The 27,940-nt window shown below is 52.8% G+C and overlaps 1 protein-coding gene across 1 annotated transcript in view; it reads right to left on the reverse strand.

Moving 5' to 3' along the window:
- Nucleotides 1-27,940, reverse strand: part of RASGRF1 (Ras protein specific guanine nucleotide releasing factor 1) — a 101,116-nt gene that overhangs the window by 27,162 nt on the left and 46,014 nt on the right. Inside the window, exons 6-19 of the mRNA XM_065906523.1 lie at nucleotides 27,421-27,500; nucleotides 24,104-24,297; nucleotides 23,683-23,792; nucleotides 18,894-19,012; nucleotides 17,059-17,219; nucleotides 14,074-14,137; nucleotides 11,436-11,572; nucleotides 10,590-10,672; nucleotides 7,820-8,068; nucleotides 6,415-6,788; nucleotides 4,925-5,050; nucleotides 2,490-2,660; nucleotides 1,915-2,021; nucleotides 1,384-1,496 (exon numbers count right to left, since the gene is read on the reverse strand). Coding sequence (XP_065762595.1) covers nucleotides 1,384-1,496; nucleotides 1,915-2,021; nucleotides 2,490-2,660; nucleotides 4,925-5,050; nucleotides 6,415-6,788; nucleotides 7,820-8,068; nucleotides 10,590-10,672; nucleotides 11,436-11,572; nucleotides 14,074-14,137; nucleotides 17,059-17,219; nucleotides 18,894-19,012; nucleotides 23,683-23,792; nucleotides 24,104-24,297; nucleotides 27,421-27,500 — 2,088 coding nt within the window. The remainder of the gene's footprint in view (nucleotides 1-1,383; nucleotides 1,497-1,914; nucleotides 2,022-2,489; nucleotides 2,661-4,924; nucleotides 5,051-6,414; nucleotides 6,789-7,819; nucleotides 8,069-10,589; nucleotides 10,673-11,435; nucleotides 11,573-14,073; nucleotides 14,138-17,058; nucleotides 17,220-18,893; nucleotides 19,013-23,682; nucleotides 23,793-24,103; nucleotides 24,298-27,420; nucleotides 27,501-27,940) is intronic.

The raw sequence follows: 27,940 nt of genomic DNA on the forward strand, positions 1-27,940 counted from the left end.
GGGTGGTCTGGAAGCAATGCTAGGATGTGGAGCCTGCAGAAATTATGGGCCTGTAGCCCGGGCCTCAGGAAAGCAAACTGGATGGTCTGGCTGGAGGAAGCCTGGAGACTGGGTTGTCGACCAGAAAGTGGATGCAAGTCTATGACCACGGGGCAGGGAGAGAAAGCTGAAGCCGGACAGGAAGTGAGGTTGGGAGGCCTAACCCTGAGTCCAGGCACCTGGGCAGGGCCAGAAGGCAGCCTGAGTCAGCAGGGGTGGGCAGTGGGTGGACCAGGGCCTGCGTCTGACACCCCTGAGATCTGCAGAGGTGATCTCACCACAGCCTCACCACAACCCTGGAAGTGGGTGTTGTTCACCCATTTTACAGAGGAGGAAAAATGAGGTTCACAGACAGGACTTGCCTGAGGTCACACAGTGCATCACTCAGTCAGCAGGGCTTGGATATGTGCCACCTGACCTCTGACCTCTGCCAGGAGAGGCCCAATCTGGCACAGGAGGAAAAAGGATAGGTCTGGGGACAATTTAATTCAATTCGACCATATTCCCTGGAGCACTTGGAGACAGGCTCGTCAGTGCAATTGGACAAAAGCCCTCCTCCATGACAGTATGTTCTTTTAACAAAATTTTGCATTTTAGAATTTTTTTTATTTTAAAATTTTTATCGGGATACAGTTGGGTTACTTTCTGCTGTACAGCAAAGTGAATTTGCTATATGCATACACATATCCCCCCTTTTTTGGGTTTACTTCCCATTTAGTGGAATCGGGAATGTTCTTTAAGCTGCCCCCTGAGGAGGCACCAGCTCCCTGTGGCTCATGTGACTCAGGAACTAGAGTTTAAATTGTATTTAATCTTAAATATTTATTTTTATTTATTTGGCTGTGCCAGGTCTCAGTTGAGGTACATGGGATCTTTAGTTTTGGCATGTGGGATCTAGTTCCCCGACCAGGGATCAAACTTGGGCCCCTTGCATTGGCCGCCCCCTGCCACCCAGTCTCAGCCACTGGACATCCATGGAAGTCCCTATTTAATTAATTTAGATTTAACACCCATACATCACTAGTGGCTATCACACAGGTCAGCGTGGAATAGATGGGTATCAGCAGTGGGTGTGGATGGGGAAGCAGGCAGCATTCTTGTCTCCAGGTCTGAGGTGGGTAGGTAGAGGGGAGGACACACATGGACAAGCCACTCCAGATCCTGGTTGCAGGAGTGTTGTCCAGCCCCCAGGCTGCCCAGGGCTCCGAGATCCTCCCAGAGCAACCGCCTGAGACAGTCCTCTGGTCTGGGGAGGGCCCTCCTCCCCCTTGTCCCCCGCCTCTGGCTGGCCGTGAGCAGGCAGAGGGCAGGGCCCCCGTTCAGCAGGCTGTCCCCAGCCCCCACCTGATGATGTTGGCCGCAGCCTTCCGCTCCTGGGTCAGGAGCTCTGGGTCATGCATGACCTCCTCCAGGAAGCTGATGACCTTGCATTTGAGCTCGTCGTTGGTCTCAAAGTCCTGCAGGGAAGACAGGAGGGCGGCTCTGGCTACTGTTTCAGCTGCCCTGAGGTGGTCCCTGCCTGGCCAGGGCGGAAGGATGCAGGGTCTGCCCACTCAGGCTTCCTGCCTCATCTCCCTCTTCCCCAGCTGTCTGCCAGGCATCAGTGGAGCCGACTGATCTGGAGGTAAAAGGCGCTGTAAGGCCAAGGAGCATCCCTTGATTTCTACAACCCTAAGCCAGGACCTGGGAGGTAGCCTTGATGTAGACAGAGGTGGAGAGCAGAGGCCCCTTGTCCCTTTGGAATGTCCTAGGTCCCCTTGTAGGGGATCTGAGCAGGCCCTCCCAAGAATATCAGGGCAGCTGGTTCCTGGGTCAATGATCTTGGTCCCCAGCAGCTCGCCTGGATTGTGGGGCATCCCTGGGGGTCCCACCCACCTGAGAATGCTTGGACACCCAGTGTCGGAGCACGTTCAGGACGCGGTTGGTGGCTGCTCTGCGAATCACAAATTCCTTGTCTCCGTTTCTCTGGTCGGGGGGGAAGCCTGGCACATAGGTGACAGAGAGGGGAGAGGGTAGTGAGGATAAGACACCCCAGATCTGGGGGAGCCGGGGGAAGGACGGGGGTGCTCTAGGTGGGGGATGAGAAAATATCTGACAACCAGCCCAGGTTCTGACCAAGGAGTCCGGATGGCTCAACTTCCTGTGGACACAGTCCATACAGGCCCACTTCTCCCGGATCTCTGCAGCTTTCAGGGGCCACTGGAGGATTCTGGCGGCCTCTATTCCACCATGAAAGTGGGAGGCAGAGCGGGTGGCCGAGCATCCGTCAGGCAGTGGGCTTGACTCCAAGCAAAGGTTTGCCAAGTCGCAAAGCGGATGGGTGGGGAGGAAGGGGCCCCCAGGCAGGAGGCTCAGCACTGCCAGGGCCTGGGGCAACCTGCACTCCATATCAGAAGGGGGACAAGCTCCTGGGGTGGTGCTGTCATCAAGGTGGTGAGCCAACCCTGTACCTGCACTGGCCAAGGACATCCTCCGGTACTTCTCCTTGTTCGGGGTGCCCTCGTTGGCACCTGCAGTTGCTATCGCGAAGGCAGAGGCTGCTGACAGGGCGCTGCGGTTACTGTCCAGCTCACGACAGGAGGTCATGACCACTCCATTATTGTAGGAGAAGAGGGGGAACTCTGTGGGGAGCAGGGGATCAAGCCTCAGCCATCGCTGATCCAACCCTTGGCTCAGGAAACCATGGGTCTCAAGGCTAGAAAGGCCTCTGGACAGGCAGGCTGTGTTCACTGCAACCAGGGCTGGTCAGGTGGCAGGCATGGGGTCTGGTCTCCTGCTGCGGTCCCCGGGGAGGGACACACCCATGCCACTCTCTCACCCCAGGGCTGCCTCAGGGCAGAGAAAGCCCCTGTCTGCCTCCTTCTGCTTCTCCTGCTGAGATGAGAAGGTCCCACCAGCCCTCCTGCTTCTGGAGAAAGTTCAACCACTCCTTGCATCTCTTTGCAGCCCCAAACCTTTTACCTTGTAGGCCCAGCTGGGCCCAGGCCTACTCAGGGACAGCCTGGTGTATTATCTCACCCTTTATGCCTAGTTGGAATGAACACATAACCTGTGCAAAGTCTGATGTGGATAACTCACACTGACGGGCTCCCTGGCATCATCGTGGGGGTGGAAAGAGCACTGCAGTCCAAGTCCTCACCCCACTTACTAGCTGTGTGGCCTTGGGTAAATTACCTAACCTCTTTGAGTCTATGTAATCTCGGGATAATACCTGCTTCAAAAGGTGGATGTAAAGATTAAAGGAGTTAACACAGATGAAAGTATTTAGTATTGTGTGAAAAACATATATATGAAAAGATACATATATATATATATATATATATATATATATATGTGAAAAGATATATATATATATGCCCATGGACTTCCTCGTGGCTCAGGGGTGAAGAATCTGCTTGCCAATGCGGAAAGATGCAAGTTTGATCCCTGGGTCAGGAAGATGTCCTGGAGGAGGAAATGGTAACCCACTCCAATATTCTTGCCTGGGAAATCCCAGGGCCAGAGGAGCCCAGTGGGCTACAGTCCATAGGTCGCAAAGAGTCGGGCAAGACTTAGTGACTGAACAACAACACATATATGCCATGGAATATCAATGCAATAACAATCATCATTTTTTTTTTTTTAGCAGGGATATTAGTAGAATCTCACTCCAGAAACCTTTAGCTTCATCTTGGAGAAAACTCTGGAGAGCAGCCATTCTTAGGAGAAAGTACTAATCCTTAGGCACTGAGGAGCAAATGATTGATTTTAAAACTCAAGGCTTATTTCTGGAACTTGGCTGTCTGTGAGTTCTGCTTCCATGCAATGTCCTGGCAGTCTCTCTCTGCTGGTGGGTGACCCTGTGACTTACTGGGTCTCCTGGGAAATTAGGGAGTTTGGGGTTCAGGCTGCGCTTTGTATGTGGGAGCAGGGGCTTGAGGAGGCAGCTGGAGATACAAGGGGCTTCTATGAGCTCATGCCTTAACTCTGGGCTCCTCAGAGCCCCCCGCCCCTGCCCCTATGTGTGGGGAGGTGCTTTATGGGAACCAGAGACCTGGATGGCCCCCTGAGAGCCCTCCTGGATCTTGAGTCTGAGACTTGGACCCGGCATCATCACAACCTCCCAGAGACTCTTCTGTCAGATGAAAAACAGGAAGGCCCTGCGGCAAGGTGTCACATGATTAAAGAGCCAACACAGAGCCTGACGTGTAGCAGCAGCTCAAGAAGCTCCTTCTGGGTCTTCCCTGGTGGTCCGGTTGGTTAGGACTTCACCGTCCAGTGCGGGGGGTGCTGGTTTGATCCTTGGTCAGAGAGCTAAGATCCCACATGCCTCAGGGCCAAAAAACCCAAATAAAGAAGAAATACTGCAACAAATTCAATGAGGGAGTCAGTGAGAGTCACTCAGTCGTGTCTGACTCTTTATGACCCTGTGGACTGTAACCTGTCAGGCTCCTCTGTCCATGGAATTCTCTCCAGGCAAGAATATTGGAGTGGGTAGCCATTCCCTTCTCCAGGGGATCTTCCTGACACAGGGATTGAACCCAGGTCTCTTGCATTGCAGGAGGATTCTTTACCGTCTTGAGTCACCAGGGAAACCCGGATCCTCCATAAATGAAGCGAAAAGATGGACCTTCCTGCCCATCTGGATGGGGTGGGTTACACAGCGTGGTCTGAGGTCGGTGGAGGGACTGCCGAGAGGAACAGAAGGATTACCCAGCCAGCGCTGCAGCCCCCAGAGTCGCCCCCAGTCTGGGAAGTGCAGCCGGGTTCCTGCACTGAGGAGTCACTCATAAAACACAAGGCGTGACACCCACTGGTCTCCCTCAGCCTGACCTGCTGCCCTCCCCCACCTGCATCTCACACAACGTCTGGAATCTATTTGCAGTTCCGGGTTGGTGAGCTGTACCTGAAGAGTTTTTGCTTTTGACCGATTTTGGTGTTGTTGGAGATTTGGTGGGGGATGTCTCAGCGTCACCATCGTCACTCTGGTTTTGATCATTGTCTGACTCTTCCCTCATGGAGACTTCTGAGCCTGGAAGGAAAACAGGAAACAATTTGGTATTTCTCAAATAATCACTGACTTTTTCAAAAAGATTTTAATATTTTTGGCCTCACCATGTGGCACTCGAGGTCCTAAGTTTCCCAATGAGGGAACTAAACCAGGCCCTCTGCATTGGAAGCACAGAGTCTTAACCCCTGGGCCTCTAGGGAAGTCCCTAGTCATTTTTTTCAGCTAAAGTCCATGCTTTATTCAGATTTCCTTAGTTTCTACCCAGTGTCCCCTTTGTAGTCTAGGATTCCACCTCGGAAACCAAATGACATTTACTTGCCGTGTTTCCTGGCTAGGACTCTGCCCCTTGCTCCTGCAGGATGGCCTCTGGGGCTCTCTGGTAGGCTGTCACTTTGGTAACTGACTTTCAGCCATGTGCATCCCGTTTACTGCACGCGCCACAGTAAATGTCACCTGGTATGGAGGTCCTGGGGGCTTCACCCTTCCCAGCCATGCCCTCTGTTGGAGGTTCCCCTGCCTTCCCCCTTCTCAACCCAGAGGAGAGAAAGTCCAACCATCTTAAATTTTTTTCCAAGGCCTGCTCCTTGAAGGCTGGGGGCTTCTGTCCAGCCCAGGGTTGAGTATACGTGCGTGTGTGTGTGTGCATGCATATGTATGCTAACCACTGCAAGGCTGGTGTCACCCAGGATGTGGGCTGACCTAACCCCAGACAGAGTCAGATAACCCTCCAAAGGGACACTGTCCTGGAATGGTTGGGTTTCTGAGCACAGTGAGGGCCCAGCCTGGCCGCCATCACCTGTAGCCGTCATCTCCACACCCAGCATCGCAGGTGTGTGCTGCGCTTCACGCTGTTCTCTGAACACACAACACTCTTCCTCGCCCCTTAGTCTCACCCACTCCATCCCGCTGGTCTAGAATGTTCTCCCTTCCTCTATATGTGACACATCTAGATCTGACGGGCCCTCCAGGAAGCCTTCTCTGACTCTCCCCAGGGTCTCCTGAGCACCCCTCCAACACAACACGCATCAGGAGTCTTATTTCCATGTCTAGCCCTGCTTCTCAGCCACACTGTGAATCCTGGGGGCAGGAGCCAGGTCTGCTGTCCTCTTCTCTCGCAGGCCCTGACCGAGGCCTGGCCCAGGGCACGTCTGCTGCAGAGATGGACAGATACAAGGATGCAGGAGGAAGCAGTTATCAGGGCAATGGGACACCTGATGATGGGGGTGGGGACAGTCAGCTACCTTCCTGAGTGTCTCTGCCTGCCTCTCCCCCACCCAGCCTCTGCATGGCCACCGTAATCTGGCTGGACCCCCTCAGCCTCCCCCTCCTGCCCCAAGGGAGCTGGCCAGCCTCCGTGGCCGTTGAGCCTGGGGGCATCCACTCACTCTGCTTGCTGAGGGCAGAGGGCTCTTCGGACTTCTCAGTGGCGGCGTCACCCTCATCTGGGATCTTGTTGGCGAAGCTGCTGGACACGTAGAGCTTGCTGGGGTCCAGAGTGGCTTTGCCAAAGGGTGACATGGCTGTGTACATGCTGGTGTAGCCGTTGGAGCTACAGCTGAGAGCGGCCAGATCCAGGGCCTTGCCGCCTGTGATGATGGGGATGTTGAGGGAGAGCTTCCGCCGGCGGCTGGGCGATGACGTCTTGGTGATGGACAGGGGCGGTGGTGAGGAGAACTTGCGGGTGGCACGTGGGGATTTGGGGGGGTCCCCGTACAGGAGCTTGTTGTTCTGGCCACTGGCGAACAAGAGCTCCAGTGACCTGCAGGGGTGGGTGGGGTGGGGGATGAAAACAGACGGTCAGCCCAGTGGAGCCTGACTGCCTGCCCAGGCCGCGGGAGTCCTCTGTCTCTGGTCCCCACCAGAGGGCAGTGGTGGCTCCTTCATCTTCATGATCCCTGACCCTGGGTGGGTCCTCTGAGTAGGCAGGTCTGAGAGGAGGCCACGCCGGAGGGTTCAATGGCCAGTGGCCAGGTTTCTCTGGGCCCAAGAGTCCTGCTCTGGGGGGCGGGCATGGGTTTGGTGGGGCAGCGGGTCTGCCTGAAGCTCCCTCTTCACCTCCTTCTGGTCAGCAGCAGCGGCTGATCTGACATTCTGTGGGTTCCCCTGACCTGTAGGCTTCTAAGAAAGCTCCCTTTGTCCCCCGCACAGGCCTTGTGTCACCTACACGCTCTGACCTCACCCAGGCCCACACAGTTTATGGATAAGGAAGCTGGGGCTCAGAGACGGGAAATGACTCCTCTGCTGCCTCCTGACTCTAAACCCAGTGTCCTTTCCACTCCACTTGGGTGCTTGCCCTCCACAGGCGGAACCAGCCCGAGTGTGCAAAAAGGGGCTACCTCCTCTCTTTACAGCAAGATGCGGTCTAAGCAGAAAAGGGATAAGATTCTCCCTTTCTCGGACTTTCCTCCCACCCTCCCCCCTTCTTTTCTTGAGTCTACCCTTTGTTTTTTTTTTCCTTTCTTCAGTGGGGAAGGTGGAAAGAAGAGCAGGCCCTAGGGTTCAAGGAGGTTAGGGAGGATACAACACGGTGACCCCCAAACTCTACCCCACCCCTGGAGCTTCAAGGCAGGAGGAGAAAGCTGGGGCCGAGCAGGAGCGTCAGGCAGGCCAGCCCTCTCCCACGTCTTTGCAGAGGGCAGGCTCGTTTCTGGGACAGTGCTCACATCTGCCCCTTAGGTTCCAGCCTGAGGCTGAACTCAGTTTCCCTCCGGGGCCCAGGAGGTCTGTGGATCAGCCCGAGGCGGGGTTGGGGGGTGGAGTCAGGTGGGGGATGTGGAGGAGCCTGCCCACCTGGCGGGGATGGCACTGATGGGCTTCCTGTAGATGGTGATGAGCTTGTCCAGGACCACAACGGCGGTGGTGAAGACACGGTAAGAGTGCAGGAAGGTGTTGAGGAAGTCGATGCTCAGGAAGCGCAGGTCGGTCAGTCGCTCCAGTAGCCGCTCCACGCTGGCGTACCGGATCTGCAGCACTTTGCAGGAGTTCATGGTTTTGCTGAAGCGAATGTCCACGTCATCGCAATACAAGGAAGCATCGGACCTGAGGAGGAAGGAGGGAGGGATGAAGGAAGGACTTGGGTCTGAAGGTGCCTGAGTCCATGGCTGTCTCCCCAGCCAGGCCGTGCTCTCCCTGAGGGCTGGACCACGGCCCAACCATCACTGTCTCCCCAACACACCAATAATCAAGGATGCAGTGGCTTATGATGGGAACAACGAAAGCTTTGGAAGACTGAAGTTGTGAAAGAATGGGCTACAACTTCTCTTTCCCAATCATGCCTGATGACCTGACATTATAAAACTCCTAGAAGTGCTAGATAAAATACAATAAACTTAAAAATAATATACTGCTTGCACTTCCCTGGTGGTCCAGTGGTTAAGGATCTGTGTGCCAATGCAGGGGACACGAGTTCGATCCCTGGTTTGGGAAGATCCCCCATGCCATGGGACAACTAAGCCTGTGCACCACAACTGCTGACCCCTTGAATACCTAGAGTCTGTGCTTTGCAACCAGAGAAGCCATCGCAATGAGATGCCTGCACACCGCAACTTAGAGAGCAGCCCCTGCTCACTGCAACTAGAAAAAGCCGGAGTGCAGCAGTGAAGGCCCAGTGTAGCCAAAACTAAATATAAATAAATTAATGAATAATGTGCTGCTGAGTTCACAAGCTATGAAGAAAATCTGTTCACAAAGCAGATTTGGACACGGATATTCAGAGCAACATTATTCATAATTGTGGAAAAGTGGAAACGACCCAAATGTCCATCAACTGATGAAAGGATACACAGAATGTGGTTTGTTCATACAATGGAATATTTTTCAGCCATAAAAAGGAATGAAATGCTGATATACACTGCAACATGGATGACTTCTGAAAACATGCCAGGTGAAAGAACCCTGTCACAAAAGTCCACGTGTTGCAAGATTTCATTTCCATGAACTGTCCAGAACGAACAAACCTACAGACACAGAAAGTAGGTTAGTGGTTGCCAGCGGGTAGAAACGGGGGGGAACTGGAATGACTACTAATACACATGAGGTTTCTTTTGGGGGTGATGGGAATATTTTGGAATTAGCGGTGATGGTAGCACGACACTGTGAATATACTGAAACCCACTGGGGTGGGGAGAAGTCCTCATAAACTCATCCAGATGCTTAGAACACCTGATGGACAACACACTGCCTTGGCTAGCCCCTAGCTCCTGGCACACTCACTCCATCAGGCCTGCCGTGGAAACCGAGTATGTGGGGGGACCCTTTCACACACTTGCTCCACAATGGTCTGCAGCTCCCCAGAGTGTGTACTCCAAGAGGCAAAGAGGCAGTGGGTCCCGATGTTTGCTTTGGGCAGGACAACACCCCCAGGGTGGGTCAGCTGGCTCCTGGTGTCTGTAAGGGGGACAGAGCAGGCTGGGGATTCAGAGGTTCAGATGGAGGTCAGAGGGCCAGCAGGCCACCCGTGGTAGGGCGAGCCATGAGGGGGTCAGGTGAGTGGATGCTGGAGGAGAAGCAGGCCTGGTACAGGTCAGGGCTGCACTACCCAGTGGGGCTTAGGAAGCTGAGTTCAGCAGGAGGACACCCCCTGGTCCCTCCTCCCTGGGGTGCTCAAACCAAAGAAAAATAGCTATTCAAAAAAAATAAAAAAATAATAAAAAATAAAAAATAGGGAACTTGATGTATGGCAGAAGCCAACACAATATTGTGAAGCAATTTTCCTTCAATTAAAAAATAAAGAAAAAATAAAAATTACAAAAAAATAAGGACTTCTTTGGTGGTCCTGTGGCTAAGACTCTTCATTTCCAATGCAGGGGGTGCAATCCCTAGTCAGAGAACTAGATTCCACATGCCATAACTAAGACCTGGTGCAGCCAAATAAACAAACAAATATATTTTTTTTAAAAAGCCATCTTCTAAAAAAACAAAAAAAGAATGCATTAAGTGTCATTCCTGATATTCTATTTTAAACAGCATAATTGAATGTGAGAGTTGGACTATAAAGAAGGCTGAGCACCAAAGAATTGATGTTTTTGAACTGGGGTGCTAGAGAAGACTCTTGAGAGTCCTTTGGACTGCAAGGAGATCAAACCAGTCAATCAGAAAGGAAATGAACCCTAAATATTCACTGAAAGAACTGACGCTGAAGCTGTAATACTTTGGCCAGGTGATGTGAAGAACTGACTCATTAGAAAAGACCCTAATGCTGTGAAGGATTGAAGGCAGGAGAAGAGGGTGACAGAGGATCAGATAGTTGGATGGCATCGCTGACATGAGTTTGAGCAAACTTGGGGAGATGGTGAAGGACGGGGAAGCCTTGTGTGCTGCGGTCCATAGGGTTGCAAAGAGTCAGACGACTGAACAACAATAAAAAAATACACATTTTCAAGACAAAAACAACTACAAAAACTAGATCAAAGCCATCAACCAAATAGACGTAAACTCAGAACAAACACATGCCTAGAGCACCGCAGAGGTGACACTCAGCATCTTCCGAGCCCCCTGACGTCACTGTGTGACCTTCGATCTCTGGAGCTCAGCCCAGACCACATGGGGCTTGGGCACTTACTTGATCATCTGTGGCACCGTGACCTTGGAGTTTTCCTCAAAGGCGTTCATCATCAGCCCGTTGCACCGGATGTTATCCACACACTGGAGTCAGAGAGAGGGCTCCCAGTCAGAGCCTCAGTCTCTGTGCTGAGACAGGACTGGCAGGGGCTCTGCTCAGTGAGGGTTCACGTGCCCCCACCTGACACAGGGTCAAAGGGCACCATCCAGGCAAGGGCAGGGTCAACAAAGAGCATCCTGTGGATTCTGGCCAGAAGTCAAGTCCCCAGCTCAGTGACCTTTTGGGACTTTACTTGACCTACTTGGGCCTCAGCCTCCCTATCTACAAAATGGGGATAATGATTCCTACACCCCCCCCGCCCCCCCCACCGGGGTGTTTGTGAAAGTGAAAGTGTCTCACTCTGGCCATTCTCAGGGTGACTTCTGAGGTCCAACGTCAAGGACAGGATCAGATCCACAGTGGCCTGGGGTCTCTCTCACTGAAGGCCAACTCAGTGGGGCCTCCAGCCTCCTCTGTCCTCCGCCCACTGCAGGGCTAATGTGTAGGTTCCCAGGCCTCATACCAGAGATGTGAATGTAGTAAACTCAGGGGACCAACAGGGAGCCCAGGAACCTGGGGTTCTCAAACCTGCCCTACGGATGTTCTGGATGCAAGGGGCCCCCACACCTACAGGAGGCCTAGGGGCCTTGGGGGAGCAGACAGCTAGCGGGGCTCAGCCTTGGATGGGGCTGTCCCTGTTGATACCTGTGTCTTTCCCATTAGGACCCTGCAGCTGCCCCTTCCTCCAAACAGTGCAGGTATGAAAGAAGGGACCACCTGCCCTCAGGGACAGGTGATACCACTCACCTGGCTGATGTCACTAGTCCACGCCGCCTTCTCCTGTCTGGATGAGGCCACGAGGATGACCGTGAAGGGTGGTGAATCCTTTGGCTCCACCCCGATCTTAAAATCCAAGTGGTCTACATCTTGGCCAGACCCTTTGGCTTCCAGTTGCAAAACACGGAGTTAGCAGGATGAGTGTGGGCCTTTTTTGAGTTAGAAAACAACTGCATAATGCCTGCCTCACCTGGTGGTGAAGGCATGCCATCGCTAGGGCATCAGGCCCCTTTCTAGCTTCAGAACTATATTTTTGTTTTCTGGATTCATGTCTTGGTGTATTTTTATTTTTTCCCAAACTTCAAGCTTTTTATTTTGCATTGGAGTATAGCCGATGAATAATATTGTGGTAGTTTCAGGTGAATGGCAAAGAGACTCAGCCATCCATTTACATATATCCATTCTCCCCCAAACTCCCCTCCCATCCAGGCTGCCACATAACATTGAGCAGAGTTCCCTGTGCTATACAGGAAGTCCTTGTTGGTTATTCATTTAAAATAGAACATGTGTACACGACCTTCCTAAAGTCCCTAATAATCCTGTTCCTCCCAGAAACCGTAAGTTCATATTCTAAGTCAGAACTCTTTTTTCTTTTTTAAGGTGAGGAATCCCCATTTCAAAGATGGTAAGACTGAGACCTGGAGTACAGAGTAGCTTCCAGCCACACAGGGAGAGCTCTGATTCCATGTCGGAATAGCTTTTAGGATTCCCCAGTTGACTCTGCTCTCCTAACCCCAGTGAGGGTCTGAGGTCCCCAGGGAGGACTTTCATAAGACACCTCCACTCCCCTGCTGGGCAGGGGTTAAGCCAGGTCCTCCTGCTTTGCATCCTGGGCTTCCCTTGTGGCTCAGCTGGTAAAGAATCTGTCTGCAAAGAGGGAGACCTGGGTTCTATCCCTGGGTTAGGAAGATCCCCTGGAGAAGGGAAAGGCTACCCATTCCAGTATTCTGGCCTGGAGAATTCCATGGACTGTATAGTCCATGGGGTCCCAAACAGTCAGACACAACTGAGTGGTTTTCACTTCACTTCACTTCCCGCTCTGCCAAGGTGATCCAGGGACCAGAGAACCTTAGATCTTGAGCTGCTGGGCTGGACATTTATCTCAGCTGAGAGGTCCCCAAAGCCAAAGTAAATCCTGGGTATTTTTATTTCTGCTCTTAACCTGTAGGGCTCCTTGAACTCTCTTTATTTGGAAAGACTAAGATCACAGTTCAGGGACTCCTTCCAATGTCTCCGCATTCACTGGCCTGAGTGTTGCCAAGGGCCTGCTACAGCTCTGGGCTCTACTTGCTGGCTGTGTGACTCTGGGGTGGAGGGGGTGCCCTTCCTGCTCTGGGCTTCAGACGTCTTTCCACAAGTAGAGTGGGATGTGATGGCTCTGAGTTCTCCTACCCTTCCGGTGCTGACACTTGAGAATCTGAAGGTGCCTTGCTGGGGAGAGGGGTTCCCGCTCCGTGTGGTGACCCGGGGATGCGATAGTTTCGGCTGCTCGGAAGTGGGGTGTGTGCATGTCGAGTGGGGGTGCTTGGGGCTGTGTCTCTACCTTTCCTGGACCCGGAGGAAAAAGGGCTTGGGGACTGATAGTTCCACCGGGGTCTGGACCGGCTCTGGCCAAGACTGAAGAAGATCATGCTGGTAAGAGCCTCGGGTGAACTACTACAGGCTTATTCTTGCCTTGTGGGGGCTGCTTGGCTCTGCCCTGGGTGGAGGGTCATGAGGGGTGCAGAGCTCAGCTCCCTGGGGCTGACCAGGGCATGCGTGTGTATATGTGAGTGTGTGGATGAGGCTCCCAGCTCCCAGCAAAACCTGAGCCCGAGACCCAGCTGGGACTAGAATCTGAGGTCCTCAGACACAGCCCTGCCCATGGAGTCCTGATCTAGAGAAGGGCGGAGATGGCCCATCCAGTTGGTGTACCCTCAGGGCAGGGATCCGGAGCCTCGCTGGGGAGTCACGAAGCAGGAGCAACTTGGGTCCAATCGAGAGAGAGCAGTGACCTCAACCCTTAACCCCAAATAACAGGCCCATCCCCCAACTCTAATTCCCCGGGAGACAGAAATCCAGAGACAGCCCCATGCCAAGGCTTTCCAGGCACTTGGGCCCCCCTACCTGGCCCTTCTGGTGTGCTGAGGTCCCCCTCACATGCTCCCTTCTCCCCGAGTCTTGTTTCCTGTCCTAGGTCCTGGTCCCGCCAGCCTCACTGTGGGGGATGGTCCCCTACGCTCCCTCTGGTGGGAGCACGTGTGTCCCTGCACACCCCACCTGTTTGCACTGGAGGACAGAGCTGGGTCTGGCATCTTCCTGGCTGTCCAGTGAGCAACGATGCATGCAGCACATGGATGCATTAATGAGGGGTGCTCTCTGACCTGTGGGACCCCCAAACCCAGGGACCCAAGGAGCTTGGAAGGAACCAGGAAGGGGGTGGAGGTAGTCACCCACTGGGCCAGGGAGCTCCTTCTCTAAAGACCCAGACTGGCCTCTCCAGATCCAGGACAATGATCCCCGAACTTCAGCATCCTCCTCTCCTCCCACAGCCTGGGCTCCACCTCTCGGGGTGCGAGTGTGTGATCTGTGTGAGGACACACTGGCCTGCAGGTGGCCTCGCGCTCACCTTCTTCCTCCGTGCTCTCCGGCTCCTCCAGCAAGGTGCAGTCAATGAGGGATATGACTCCGTTCTGAAAAACAGCAGGGCCACCTTGAATCAAGGGTGGGGGTGGGGGGGGGGGGAGAGATGCTCTAGGTTCGGAGTTCCAGAATGTCAGTATGAGGAGGGACTCTAAAAGCGACAGACACGCATGTGTATGTGCACATCATAGCCAAGAGGGTATTCTGGTTTTTAAGTTGAAGAATTTTATCTTCATATGAGGAGCCCAGGGACTTCTCTGGTGGTCCAGTGGTTAAGACTTCACCTTCCAATGCAGGGGGTATGGGTTCTGTCCCTGGTCGGAGAACTAAGATCCCACGTGTCTCTCGGCCAAAAAACCAAAACACAGGTGGCACTAGTGGTAAAGAACCCGCCTGCCAGTGCAGGAGATGTAAGAGACAAGGGTTCAAACCCTGGGTTGGGAAGATCCCCTGGAGAAGGAAATGGCAACCCACTCCAGTATTCTTGCCTGGAGAATCCCCACGGATAGAGGAACCTGGCAGGCTACAGTCCATGGGGTCATAAACAGTTGGACATAACTGGTGACAGCACACGACAGAAGCAATACTGTAACAAATTCAGTAAAGATTTTAAAAATGGTCCACATAAAAAAAAAATCTTAAAAGAAAATTAAATGTTAAAAAGAAGCCCAATGAAGTGACTCAATTGGGACTGGCTCAGAGATGCCTCTCCTGGAGGAGGGTGAGGTTGGGCTGGGGATGGAGAGCTTGCACGTCGCTTCTTGTCTCACAGTAGCTCCGAGGCATCACCTGGTGGCCCTAAGTCTCCAGAAGTCTGAAATTCCTCAGCCTAGGCTCACAAAGGTCCATCTAGTCAAAACTATGGTTCTTCCAGTAGTCATGCAGGGATGTGAGAGTTGGACATGAAGAAGGCTGAGCGCCAAAGAATTGATGCTTTCAAACTGTGGTGCTGGAGAAGACTCTTGGGAGTCCCTTGGACAGCAAGGAGATCAAGCCAGTTAATCCTAAAGAAAATAAACTCTGACTATTCATTGGAAAGACAGATGCTGAAGCTGAAGTTCCAATATTTTGACCACCTGATGTGAAGAGCCAACTCATTGGAAAAGACCCTGATGTTGGGAAAGACTGCGGGCAGGAGGAGAAGGGGATGGTTGGATGGCATCACCCACTCAATAGACAGGAGTTTGAGCAGACTCCAGGAGATAGTGAAGGACAGGGAAGCCTGGTATGCTGCAGTCCACGGGGTTGCAAAGAATTAGACATGACTTAGTGACTAAGTATGCATGCAAACTGGGGCTTAGTAAGGTCACCCACGGGTAAGTAGCAAGACTAGAATTTGAGTAGTGCCCACATTCCATCTTTACCAGTATACTAAGAGACTTTTAAAACTCAAACAAATAAATAAACAACCCCCCATACCAAAATAAGATAAAATGAACAAACACAAAGGCATGTGCTTTCAGACTGAAAAGCTGCCTTCAAGTCTCCGGTCCAAAGCACCCCTACTGACTCCCACCTGCTGGAAGAACCATTCCTCCAGCCTGAACAGAGATCTTTCCAAAAGAAACTCCGGAGCTAATAAATAATGAATGCTTTCCTCGACACACAATTTGGTTGAAACTGGAGTATTCCATGTTTGTAAATTAATTTCCCCCCATGCAGCCGACCAGCTAATTTGTCGACATGTTAACATAAGCAGTAGGTTCCCTGAAGCCACTGCTTGATCTATTAGCGCTGCAGGAGGCTACGGGCCAGGCGTCCAGGGTCTGGAAGAATGGTTTCCCTGATGTTCTGCTTTAATTAAGGGCTCCTTCTGGCCCTCTCAAGGCCACAGCGTGTTCAGACTTGAAATCTGCTGCAGCAAGCCTTCATGGGGATGAACACAGTTTGGGGAGGCTATCGCTACAGAGGCAAGGGCATCACACCTCCCATAGCAGGTCTATGGGCCCCTCCCTGCATCTGTGCATGCCCCTGGTGAGGACAGCCACCCTTATTTCAAAGCAGATGAGGAAGTGAGGTGTGGACCGGTGCGGGAAGTGTCCGGGCTCACACAGTGTGAGAAACAGAGGTGGGATCAAATCCTGAGCTCTCAATAGTGGGATAAGCCATGTGCTGTGTTGGGGAGCAGTAGCTTCTGCCTGGGGTGCTGGGGGTGTGAGTGCTCAAAGGCATCAGAAATGGGTGCTGTCTGATCTCCTTTTTGGTTGGAAATGAGAAAAAGGCTCTCGGTGCTGCTCTGCCTCAGCCAGATGTGACCATCCTCCACTGGCCCCTCACATACACACACGGGACTTTTAAGGGCTTATCCGGGGACTTTCCTGGTAGTCCAGTGGTAAAGAATCCTGCCTACCAATGCAGGAGACATGGGTTCAATCCCCAGTCCAGGAAGATCGTACATGCTTTGGAGCAACAGAGTCTGTGCACCCCAGCTACTAAGCCTGTGCTCTAGACCCCAGGAGTTGCAACTGTTGAGCCCATACGCTGCAGTTACTGAAGCCTGTGGGCCTGGAGTCTGCTCTGCAGCAAGAGAAGTCACTGCAATGAGAAGCCCAGGCACTGCAACCAGAGAGCAGCCCCCACTTGCCAAAACTAGAGAAAAGCCCATTCTCAACAACAAAGACCCGGCACAGTCAGAAATAAATACATTAAAAATAAAGAAATAAAAATTTAAGAAAGAGCTTCTCAGAACCCCCTGGCTCCTCTGACCCGGCTCCCAGCTGTGGGGGGGTGGGGGTGGGGAGCTCCTTTGTACTCACTTTCCCATTTCCCATGACTTCTCCAGTAGAAAACCCATGAATGGTTCGCTCATTCCAAGCTTCCAGTTGGAGCAGTCAGCGTGTGTGTGTGTGTATACTTGAGCGTCTCTGACACCCCTGCCCACTGTCTGGGCCCTGGTCAGTGTTGGTCAGGACCCCCAGGTCACTGTGGTGTCCGACCTCCAGCCCCAGCAGCTCCCCAGCCCCGGCCTTACCTTGGTCAGGTGAAGCTTTCCGCCAGAGCCTCTGGTGCAGATGATCAGGTGCTTAGAAAACAGGAAGCACTGCCTCTCGCCCTCCTTCTTCAGGGACAGGGACCCCAGGCGCCCCCTGGTGATCTTGCCCTTCTCGGACATGGGCACCTGGATGAGGGAACCTGTGGATGGAGGAGAGACCCTGAATCCATCTTCCAGGACGACCTGTGCCTGACCCAGCTTTGAAGCTGCACGTGGGTGGTGATGCCGGTGGCCACGGCAGTGGGACCAGGCAATCCTGGCTCCTGGTAGCAGACAGGTGACTCAGACATCCCCTCCAGCCCTTCCTTGGGGCCGCATGGTGGGGTTTAGGGGGGCAGGGGATGACGAGAGAAGCTCCATGCCAGAACTTTGACCCACCCAGCCAGGGCCAGGGCCTTAGAAAGCAAAGAAACGCTGAAGGACATGGCCCCTAGGGTGAGAATGCAGGACTAGGCTGGGGCCTGGGGGTGGCAGGAGACTGAAGAAGTGGGGAGCTGGCTGTGGCCCAGAGAGATTAGCAAGACACATTAAGTCCCTGCTGCCACATGTAGCCACGGTTGACATGGCCAATTGATCACAGTGTGTTCTGCTGCAGTCCAATGCCACCTCCTCGGGAAGCCCTCCCTGATTCTCCCTAGCCCTGCTCTGGGCCACCTGTCTGCGTCCTGCCCACATTCATCACTGCATGGACCCCCTTCCCTGTATCCTGAGCCCCTCTCCCCTGCACATTCAGCCCTGGAGGGAGGAGCAGGGTCTACTCTCTAGGCATCCCTGGAGATCTGAGCTGGACTGGCATGAATAGGGCAGGCATCCACGGAGGTGGTGAGACAGAATAAATGAGAAAGGGCTTGTTGGGCTCCCTGTTTGATCTCCAGGTCCAGCCCAGCCCCTCAGTTTGGGCACAGCACAGCTCAGGGGAGTGGGTCACAGGCTAGGCTGGCTCTGGGCTCAGCAGGTCCCAGGGTGGACCCCAGGGAAGGACATAGGGGCTCAGAACAAACTCCCAGTAGAGGGGGTTCAGGCCAAGGGCAGCGGGGACCAGTGACAGCTGCTCAGGCCAGCCTTTCATGTAGTCAGAGACCTCCAGGACTAGATGGAAGGAAGGAAGGAAGGAAGGAAGGTGGAGGTCCATCCTGAGGCATCACCTCTGGGCATGAAAGGAGACACTGAATTTCCCACAGGCCGACGAATCTGAATGAGCTGACCTTAAAGGCACTGTGGCTCTAACATCCCCAAGTTGGAAGTCAGTCCCTTGGGCTCCAGAGAGCTTCACCCACCCTTCTCACCAGGGCTGAGGGTCTCAACAGTGTCCCCAAGGTCAGCTGAAGCCCAAGAGTGAGGGGACTGTACCCAGAACCATTGTGATCACGGAAGGCCAAGGAGGCTGAGTACAGGACAGAGGGACTGACCCTTGTCAACGCCACCTTGGACACTGCAACTGCTCACGACTCAGGGGGCCAGTCAGAACCTGGCCTCATCCTCCACCCCGTATTCTCTCCCTCAAAGGAGATGTCGGTGTTTACGATGGTATACAGTAGACAAACCAAGCCCATCTGGGAAGAATTGTGTTTACATCTAGAGACAAGGAAACTGTGAAAACTGACAATATCAGGTGTCTATATGTATAGACACCGCCGTCTACATATAGCTGTCACATTTCCCCCAGCAGGCCCGGAATACGCCGCAGTCATGCCGGCAGGCTTTGGCACGTGGCAGCCGAGCCAACTGGTGGTGTCACTGAGTGTGGCCTGCTCCTGCTGCCGGGGCCCACCTGGCCGGGGGTGGGTGGGGGCCACAGGGTAGAGAGGCCATACCTTGCCTCACAAAGGTCTGGCTGGTGTCCAGAAGGATCTCGCAGCCTTCAATGATCATGCGTTCAATGGCCAGGTTTTTCCGGATGTTCTCGGTCTCACTGACTTCATCGTGCATTATCCTGTGAGGATGAACACTCAGAGACCAGAGGCCCCCACCTCCCAGGGAGGATGCAATGCTGGGTCTCTGGCTGGACCTGGGAAGAGAGCCTGGATTCTCGGATAGAACCTGTGGCCACCAAAGGTGAGAGAGCCTACACACACAGAGAGCCCACTATGTGCGTGCACTTTACAGGCGCGGGCTCCTCTAATTCTCCAACAGCTCTGGGAGGCTGAGAAGATGGTCTGACCCACATGGAGAAGAGACAGCAGAGCTGGGAAGAAGATGGGTGTATAGAAGACATTCTTTGTTCTTTACCTGCCTCTTACCCCACCACCGGCCTCATTTCCATCCAGAAAACAAACCAAGCTCACTCCTGCCTCGGGGAAATGTGTTTGTTTCTCCCCTCTGCACGTTCTTTTAAAAAGATTAATTAAAATTTGAAATCAGAGTACAGTCACTTTAGTTATATAATAATCTGAATCAGCTATTTGTTGTTGTTCAGTCGCTCAGTTGTATGTGACTGTGACCCCATGGACTGCAGAACACCAGGCTTCCCTGTTCTCCTCTATCTCCCAGAGTTTGCTCAAACTCATGTTCATCGAGTTGATGATGCCTTCCAACTGTCTCATCCTCTGTTGCCCCCTTCTTCTCCTGCCCTCAATCTTTTCAGCATCAGGGTCTTTTCCAATGAGTCATGCCAAATGTAAGGGGAAAATGTGGAAACAGTGACAGACTATTTTCTTGGGCTCCAAAATCACTGCAGACAGTGACTGCAGCCATGAAATTAAAAGACACTTGCTCCTTGTAAGGAAAGCTATGGCCAACCTAAACAGCGTATGAAAAAGCAAAGACATCACTTTGGTGACAAAGGTCTGTATAGTCAAAGCTATGGTTTTTCCAGTAGTAATATTCGGATGAATCAGCTATGGACACACATATATGTCCCTTCCCTCTAGATCCTTCCTCCCACTGCCCCAACCCACCCTCTAGAGTATCACAGAGCACTGAGCTAAGCTCCCTGTGCTATTCAGCTGCTTCCCACTAGCTATTTTACATGTGCTAGTGTATATATGTCAATGCTACTATCTCAATTTGTCACATCTCCTTCTCCCCTCTTGCACACTCTTTATATGGTTGTTTCCTTAATGTTTGGGTTCCAGAATGACTTACTTTTGGAGCACCTGGAAATCCAGTTGGCTCAAGGAAAGACTGACTGCAGTTTATTTCTATAGGCTCCAGCACAACTAGGAGGTTTAAGCAAGACACAGTTTGCCCCTTCATCTAAGAACACTTGCAACTTTCTGTTCTGGTTCTGACTGCTGTAACACTGCTCCTCTCCATGAGGTGGCAGTACTTGATGCTTTTTAAAATAGCATTGGTGGGAAAAGGTAGGAGTGACTTAACAACTTTGCTAAGATCCTCCATGTGTTTCCAGGAGTCTTAGGAAAGTAGTGAATATATACATTTTTTGGAAGGAGGTCTGGAAAAAGTACCCCACCTACTCTAAGGAAAGCACAAAGTCTCCTCTTTGTTGATGCCTGAAATTCCACAAGTAAGACCACTCAGAGAGCGGACGAATATCCAGTGGTTAACAGAGTTCTCTCGTAGACATGATCCAATTCAAACCCCGTAACAATGAGAGATGACATGGGTGGAGCTGGAGCTGTGAACAGGGGAGTCAGTGTGATTGATGCTGAACGCATTACTCAACCCCTCGAATACTTAGCTTCCCATTTGTAACTGTTGGGGTGAGGATGGAAAATAATGCATTGCATGGGCTGACCTCATGCAATGACAGGTGCTTAAATAAAAGGTGGTGACCATTGCCCTTATCAGGGCTGCGAAATGTTATTGTTAAAAAAAGGTGATATATGATAACTTGTCATTTTTGCCAGTTATCAGACTGGGGCATCGAGATGAGGTCTCTGCCTTAGAAGCTTTGGTTTTCTACCCATCCCACCCCCACCTTCCCAGCAATGCTCTTCTCTTTCCAGGCCTTAGCCTTCTTCAGGAAAACGCATGGGCATGGGCCAGGGAGGGACCTTTCAGGTAGTTCTGTGGATGGAAGTAGCCATCCTTCCTCCAGCCTCCAAAAGTACTTCACTTTTGGTAGCAGCCCAAGGCAATCAGACTCTCTTGCAGAGAGTGAGAGATTGGCTAAAGAGGCTAGAGGTGCTCAAAATGAGGGGTGGACTCCCTGGCGGTCCCATGGCTAAAACTTCACAATCCAATGCAGGAGTCGCAGGTTTGATCCCTGGTCAGGGAGCTAAGATCCCAGGTGCTGTCAGACTCAGCATAAAAAACCCAAACATAAAACAGAAGCAATGGTGTAACAAATTCAATAAAGACTTTAAAAAATGGTCCACATAAAAAAACAAAAAACAAAAAACTTTGTTGCTTAGTTGCCAAGTCCTGTCTGACTCTTTGGGACCCTGTGAATTATAGCCAGCCAGCATCCTGTGTCTATGAGATTCTCCAGGCAAGAATACTGAAGTGGGTTGTCATTTTTTCCTCCAAGGGGTCTTCTGGACCCCGGGATCGAACTCAGGTCTCCTATGTCTCTGGCCCTGGCAGGTGGGCTCTTTACCCCTGAGCCATCTAGGGATGGCTGTTAGACGTTTATAAACTGCAGCGGCTCAGGGTAAACGGCAGACCTAGGCTGCAGTCTGCGATGGGGGAGCCTAGGTTAGGGAAGCTGGGGGACTCTGGGAAGGTGGTCTGGGATTTCCAGGGCCTGAGGCTCCTGGGGGAACTGGAAGTGATGACCTGGGTTATCCTGGAGCCTAGGAGTGAGGGGTTCAGGAGAGGAAGTGGGACAAATGCCCCCAGAGGTGAGGGGTGCAGGGCTCTGAGGTTGGCCAGGGAGGGGCTGGTTATCTTCTGGCTTCTAGTCAGCTGCAGCTTTCCTCAGGCCCCAGGGAAGGTGGGAGGAGGATGATAGGGCTGCTGTCACATGGGAAAACCCTCTTTTGTGCTGCTCAGGCTGGGCTCAGGACCAGGTGTAGGTGAAGGGCGGGGGGACAAAGGAAGAGCAGTCTGTACACCCAGCACCAGGGGGGAGAGGGGACTGGGGTCTTGGGCCAAGTTCCCTGGCACCCACGTGCCTCCTGTACCCCTGCCTGCACTGGGACAGGGCATCCCGCAGGGTCCAGGAACTCACGGGGGGGTCCACATCTTCTCCCCGGGGAAGAGTGCACTGTACTGACTCCCTGGGGCCTGAGAGAACTGGGGCCCACACCCCACAACGGTTCTGTTAGTCTGCAGTCACGCCCTGCTTACACCTTCTCCTGAATTCTTCACTGTGGGGTCTGTGCCCTGCCCCAGTCCAGACTGGTCCTCCCTCTGCCCAGCTGCCCAACAAGTTCCACTCGTTGAACTCGGGAAGCTGTTGAGGGCTCTGGGTGGTGGGCGAGGCTCCAGCAGGGCTGGTGGCTGAGCCCCACACCATGCAGACCCATCCATCTCTGACCATAAGGCCCCTCCTCACCTCTTGGCCTCCGCTGGGGGATGCCCCAGGGCTCAACCTTTGGTTCATACCTCATTCCTGCTTAAACTCACTCCCTTGGTGATCTCATCAATCTTGTGACTTTTTAAAAAAAATTCTGGCTGCACCATGTGGTATGTGGGATCTTAGTTCCCTGACTAGGGATCGAACCCACACCTCCTGCAGTGGAAGTGCAGAGTCTTAATCTCTGGACCGCCAGGGAAGCCCCAGCTGGTGACTTTAAATACCATATCTGAGCTGATGACCTGTTCCACCTCGCCTCCCTAAACTCCAGAGTCAAACACCGACTCTCCCTCCTTGTCATCTCCACTGCTGTCGTCCATCTCAGGCCCAACACACCCCCAATAGAGCTCCCATGAAGCGAAGAAGACCCCTTCAAACCTGCCCCTCCAGCGGTTTCTACACCTTGCATCGTGGTGGTGCCATCCTTGAGGCTGCTCAGGCTCAGACTCCCTTTCGACTCCTATGTTCTCTCTCTGTCCTCTTACCTCATCCATTAGAAACTCTAGCGGGTTCCATTTTCAGGAAACACTAGAGTCTGAAGCTCCTCCCCTCCACGCTGCCCCGCCCCCACAGATGGGGAACCCCCCTCCCCACCACCTGGGTGTGGCAGCCCTCCTCCCCGGTCCCTCTGCCCCTGCCTGGGCAGAGACTGTGCTCCAGGGACTGAGGGAGAGCAGGGGAGGCCCTGATGGGGCTTCGGCCTCTGACAATGGCCCGCCCACGGCCTGTCCACTCATGCACACTGCCTACTGCTGAACAGAGCCTGGGATACATAAGGGCCCAACACTCGGGACCCCATGGAGCCCCTAAAGCCACAAGCATTGACACATTGATGCTGGAGAACCAAGGAAATGGGCAGAGAGTGTCTGCGAGTCCCGGAGATGGGCCCACTGACCACCCAGGCCTTGCTGGGCCCACCTACGCCAGGGACAGCAAGCCACCCATCCCATCTCGCTGGTGCCCACCTGGAGTGGAGCTGTAAACCCCTCAGACTGCTCCTGGGGATTCTGCCTCCAGGTGGGACAGGCTATGTGTCTCCACCCCTTGCAGTCTTAACCAGAAACATGAGTTTTGGCCATTTGGGCTCAGCGAACTCCCGGTGGGGGCACCCTCAAGCCTGGGCCTGCCCCGTGATGTGGGGACCTGGGTTCTCTGGTGTGGGGACCCGCTGCTGGGCTTACCTGGACAGCTCCTCCAGTTTGGACTTGGCATAGTCCAGGCTGTTGCGCTCCACGTGCTCATGAGGGGTGTGCGCCAGGAGCTCGTGTAGCGTCAGGATGTATCTGGGGATCTGCGGGGACGGGGAGGTGAGGCAGGAGAGAGGTGGCGATGAAATGATACAAGGGAGAGACAGAGCCCCGGAGAGGGATGGGGGTGCAGAGACAAGGGTTCTCAGCACAAAGGACCCCCATTGCACTTCCGATCTCAGACTCTCCCAATCTCAGACTTGGAGCCAGGGTCTTGGGTGGGACGAGCCCCTCCACCCCCACCCCTGCCCTGCCCCACAGGCCTGGCTCTCTGCTGGTCGCACCCCTCCCGGCCCCACCACCCAGCCACCCATGTGCGCGTGCGCCCTGGCAGGGCGGTAGTGGGGCGGCACACCTGGAACATGGGGTAGGTGAGGAAGGTTTCCAGCGTCCTCTCCTCGCAGTCGGGCTTGGCCTCGTAGTGCTTGAGTAGCTTGTCAAAGTCGCGGTTCTGCTTGCAGTGCGCCAGGATCTGCAGGCTGTACTGGTGGTTGCGCACAAACTCCTGGTAGATGTTGAGCATGGGCAGCAGGATGTCGAACAGGTCGGCTGCAAGGAGGTGGGGCTCAGTGGGCAGCGGGGGCGCCCTCGGTGTGGGGTGAGGGGCTGACGCCCTCCCCCAGGCCCTCGGCTTCCCCAGCCCTGCCCGGGAGGTCCCAGAGAAAACCCTGCCTTCAGAGCCGACCCTGGACCCACCACCCTCTCCTAGGAGAGACAGGGAGGCCCCAGGCACCGGGATCAATCACATCAGAACCACAGGGTTTTGAGATGGAGCCCTATCTAGTCTGACACGTAGAGGGCCAGAGAAAGCAGGTGTGGAGGGTGCTGTGGGGTGGCCCCTGGGCCCCTTTTAGGACACAGGTGCTTCTCGCCTGGCTATCAGCTGGGTCCTCCCTGCGTGGGAACTGCTCTCCGCTGAAGGAAGCTGCCCTGCACAAGCTGGGCCCATGACAGTCCGGGAGGGGGGTGTGAAGGCCGGCCCCTGCCTCGATGACCAGCCCCTCGGGCCAGTCAATGCCCCTCTCTGAGGGGCCACCTGGGTCTCAGAGCGCCTGTGGGGTTGCCCTTGGCCTCTGTTGTAATTACATCACCCCAGTGCCCTCCTCCCTCCAGGGGGCTTCCCTCCCAGAGTGTCCCATCTGTGACTGGGACCTGTCAGAGGCCACAAGGTGAGTCAGCAGCTGGCTTGGAACCAGGTTTCCCGACTCCTTTGTTCCAGGGCTTTCCACCCCATGACATGCTTTCCTGAATCTCTGTTCCCTCACAGGTGGGTCCCTTGTCTCCACCCTCCCAGCTCTGCAGCCCCTGCTGGCCCGTCAGTCTCAACCTCCTGGGTGTCTAGCATCCTGTCCTTCCAGCTCTCGAAAGCCCAGATCTGCCCTTCAACACTTGATGGGATGGGATGGAGCCTTTAAAACAGGGGTCCCCCCCACCTACAGGCCAGTACCTCCTGTCAGATCAACAGCAGCGTTAGATTAGAAATAAAGTGCACAATAAATGTACTGTGCTTGAAACATCTTGAAACCATCCCCCTAACCCTGGTCCGTGGAAAAACTGTCTTCTATGAAATCAGTCCCTGGTATCCAAAAGGTTGGGGACCATTTTTCTAAAACATCTGCTTACTAACCCCATTAAAGAGAAAGACCATGCAGCTAGTGATGATTATACTAAGTGAAGTAAGTCAGACAGAGAAAGACAAACTCCATATGATATCACTTATATGTGGAATCTAAATATGACACGAACTTATATACAAAACAGAAACAGACTCACAGACTTAGGGAACAGATTTGTGGTTGCCAAGAGGGAGGGGGATGGGGATGGATGGAGTGGGAGCTTGGGTTTAGCATTTGTAAGTTTTTACATATAGAACGGATAAACGAGAAGGTCCTACTGTATAGCACAGGGCTTCCCTGGTGGCTCAGCGGTAAACAAGCTGCCTGCTATGGCAGGAGACATAGGAGACGCAGGTTTGATCCCTGAGTAGGGAAGATCCCCTGAAGGAGGAAATGGCTACCCACTCCAGTATTCTTCTTGGGAAAATCCCATGGACAGAGGAGCCTGGAGGGCTACAGTCCATGGGGTTGCAAAGAGTCAGACACGACTGAGCATGCACACATCCAGTGTATATAGCACCAGGAACTATATTCAATAACCCGTAATAACCATAATGGAAAAGAATATTACAAAAAGAACGTATATATAGATATAACTGAATCACTTTGCTGTACAGCTGAAATGAACACAACATTGTAGGTTAACTATACTTCAGTAAAAGGAAAAAATTTCCTTGTAACAAACTCCTAAGTGGGAGCTCTTATGAAAGGCATCCACCTACCCAGTGGATCACCTCATCAATCCTATGAGGACAGAAAGTACAGCCTTTTACTTCTTTCTAGTGTATGTGTGTGTGTTTGCTTAGTCGTTAAGTTGTGTCCAACTCTTTGTGACCCTATGGGCTGTAGCCTGCCAGGCTCCTCTGTCCATGGAGTTTTTTAGGCAAGAATATAGGAGCAGGTTGCTATTTCCTCTTCCAGGGGATCTTCCTGACCCAAGGATCAAACTACGGCTCTTATGTCTCCTGCATTGGCAGGCCTGTTCTTTACCACTGAGTCACCTGCTTCTTCTTTTGATCTTGGAGAAAACAGGTCTCTTTGACCTGAGAAAGACAGAAATAGCGCTCACTCCCCATGGAAGTCTCCTGGCCTGTGGGCAGGGGAGCCTCTCCTCTCTCAGCGGTCCCTTTACCTTCCTGAGCCTTTTCCCTTGACTTCACAGCAGAAGTGACACAACACTCACCTTTTCCTGTTGAATTAGGTGGAAGGAAGATGCTACCCAGGGTGGGAGAGACAAGAAGTGAGAGGTACCCCTATACATCAGTCTCAGGAATGAGGACTTGGAGAGAAATGTGACAGTGGGTACAGAGCGGGGAGTCCACCTCCCTTCTTTCAGTCATTCAGCCTCTGGATACCTATCTCAGGAAACTGCTCTCTAATATGGAGACCACCTCATGTGTAGACATTATTGTTTCTAGTAATAGCAAAAAGGCAGAACATCTTTAAGAGCCAAGAAGGGGGAGATGCCTACATAGATGGTGGCAGACTCACAGGCCCTGGAGCACTACACAGTCATCAAAAAGTGTGCTTTAGCTTGAGAAAATGCTTATGCAATAATGTTAAGTAAAAAAAAAAAAACCCACAGTAAGATTCAAATTCTATATTCAGTATGTTTGCAATTATGTAAAATGGGAAAAAAAAACACACCAAGATCTATGCATAGAAAAAAAAAATTAGAAGGAAACAAACCCAAGTGTTTACAGTAGTTATCTTTGGGAAGCAGAACTATGGCTGATATTTTTAACCATTTCCTACTTTTCTGGATTCTCGAATTTTCTCAAATGGGTACATATATTTTATTTTTAAAAGGGAAAAACAGATAAACTAAAAATATATCACTTCCTCCCAGAAATGTAGCTTTTGCCAATTTGTCTTTCCTCCTCTGAGCCCTCTGAGGGTTCCTGGGAGTTTTTAAAGGGCCCTTCTGCTACATTCTGCAAGGACAAAAGTGTTGCCAGCTGGGGGTTGACAGGGAGGGGGTGGCCACTGTAGATGGACTTCCCAAGTTCCGGTGGGGATGAAGGGGCAGGGGACCCCTGCCAGGGCTGCTACTCACCCAGGACCAGCGTGGGCCAGCTGGAGATGCGGGCCTTCAGGCCTTGGTAAAAGATCTGGTGCAAAAACATGATGGTCTCACTGCAAGAAAAACCACAAGGTAAGCTCAGGCCAGGACATCCTGTCCCTCCAAGTGTCCCCTCCCGCAAGTTAAGGAAATCTTCTCAGGTGATGCTTAACCTGAAAACCAGTTCAGTGGGATGGACTATGTAATTTGTGGGCCCTAATGCAAAACAAATAAGCGAGCCCCTTGTTAACAAAATGGTTAAGAATTTCAGGATGGGGCTTCCCTGGCAGTCCAGTGGTTAATAATTTGCCTTGCAACACAAGGGACACCGGCTGGACCCCTGGTGGGGGAAGATCCCACATGCCGCGGAGCAACTAAGACCGTGCACCATGACTACTGAGTCTGTGTTCTAGAGCCCGTGAGTCAAAGCTACTGAAGACTGCGTGCCACAGAGCCGGGGCTGCACAAGAGAAGCCACTGCAACGAGAAGCCCGTGACCCTCAATGAAGAGTAG

This window comes from Muntiacus reevesi, chromosome 15 (genome assembly GCF_963930625.1).
Source record: "Muntiacus reevesi chromosome 15, mMunRee1.1, whole genome shotgun sequence".
In the NCBI taxonomy this organism is placed as follows: Eukaryota; Metazoa; Chordata; class Mammalia; order Artiodactyla; family Cervidae; genus Muntiacus; species Muntiacus reevesi.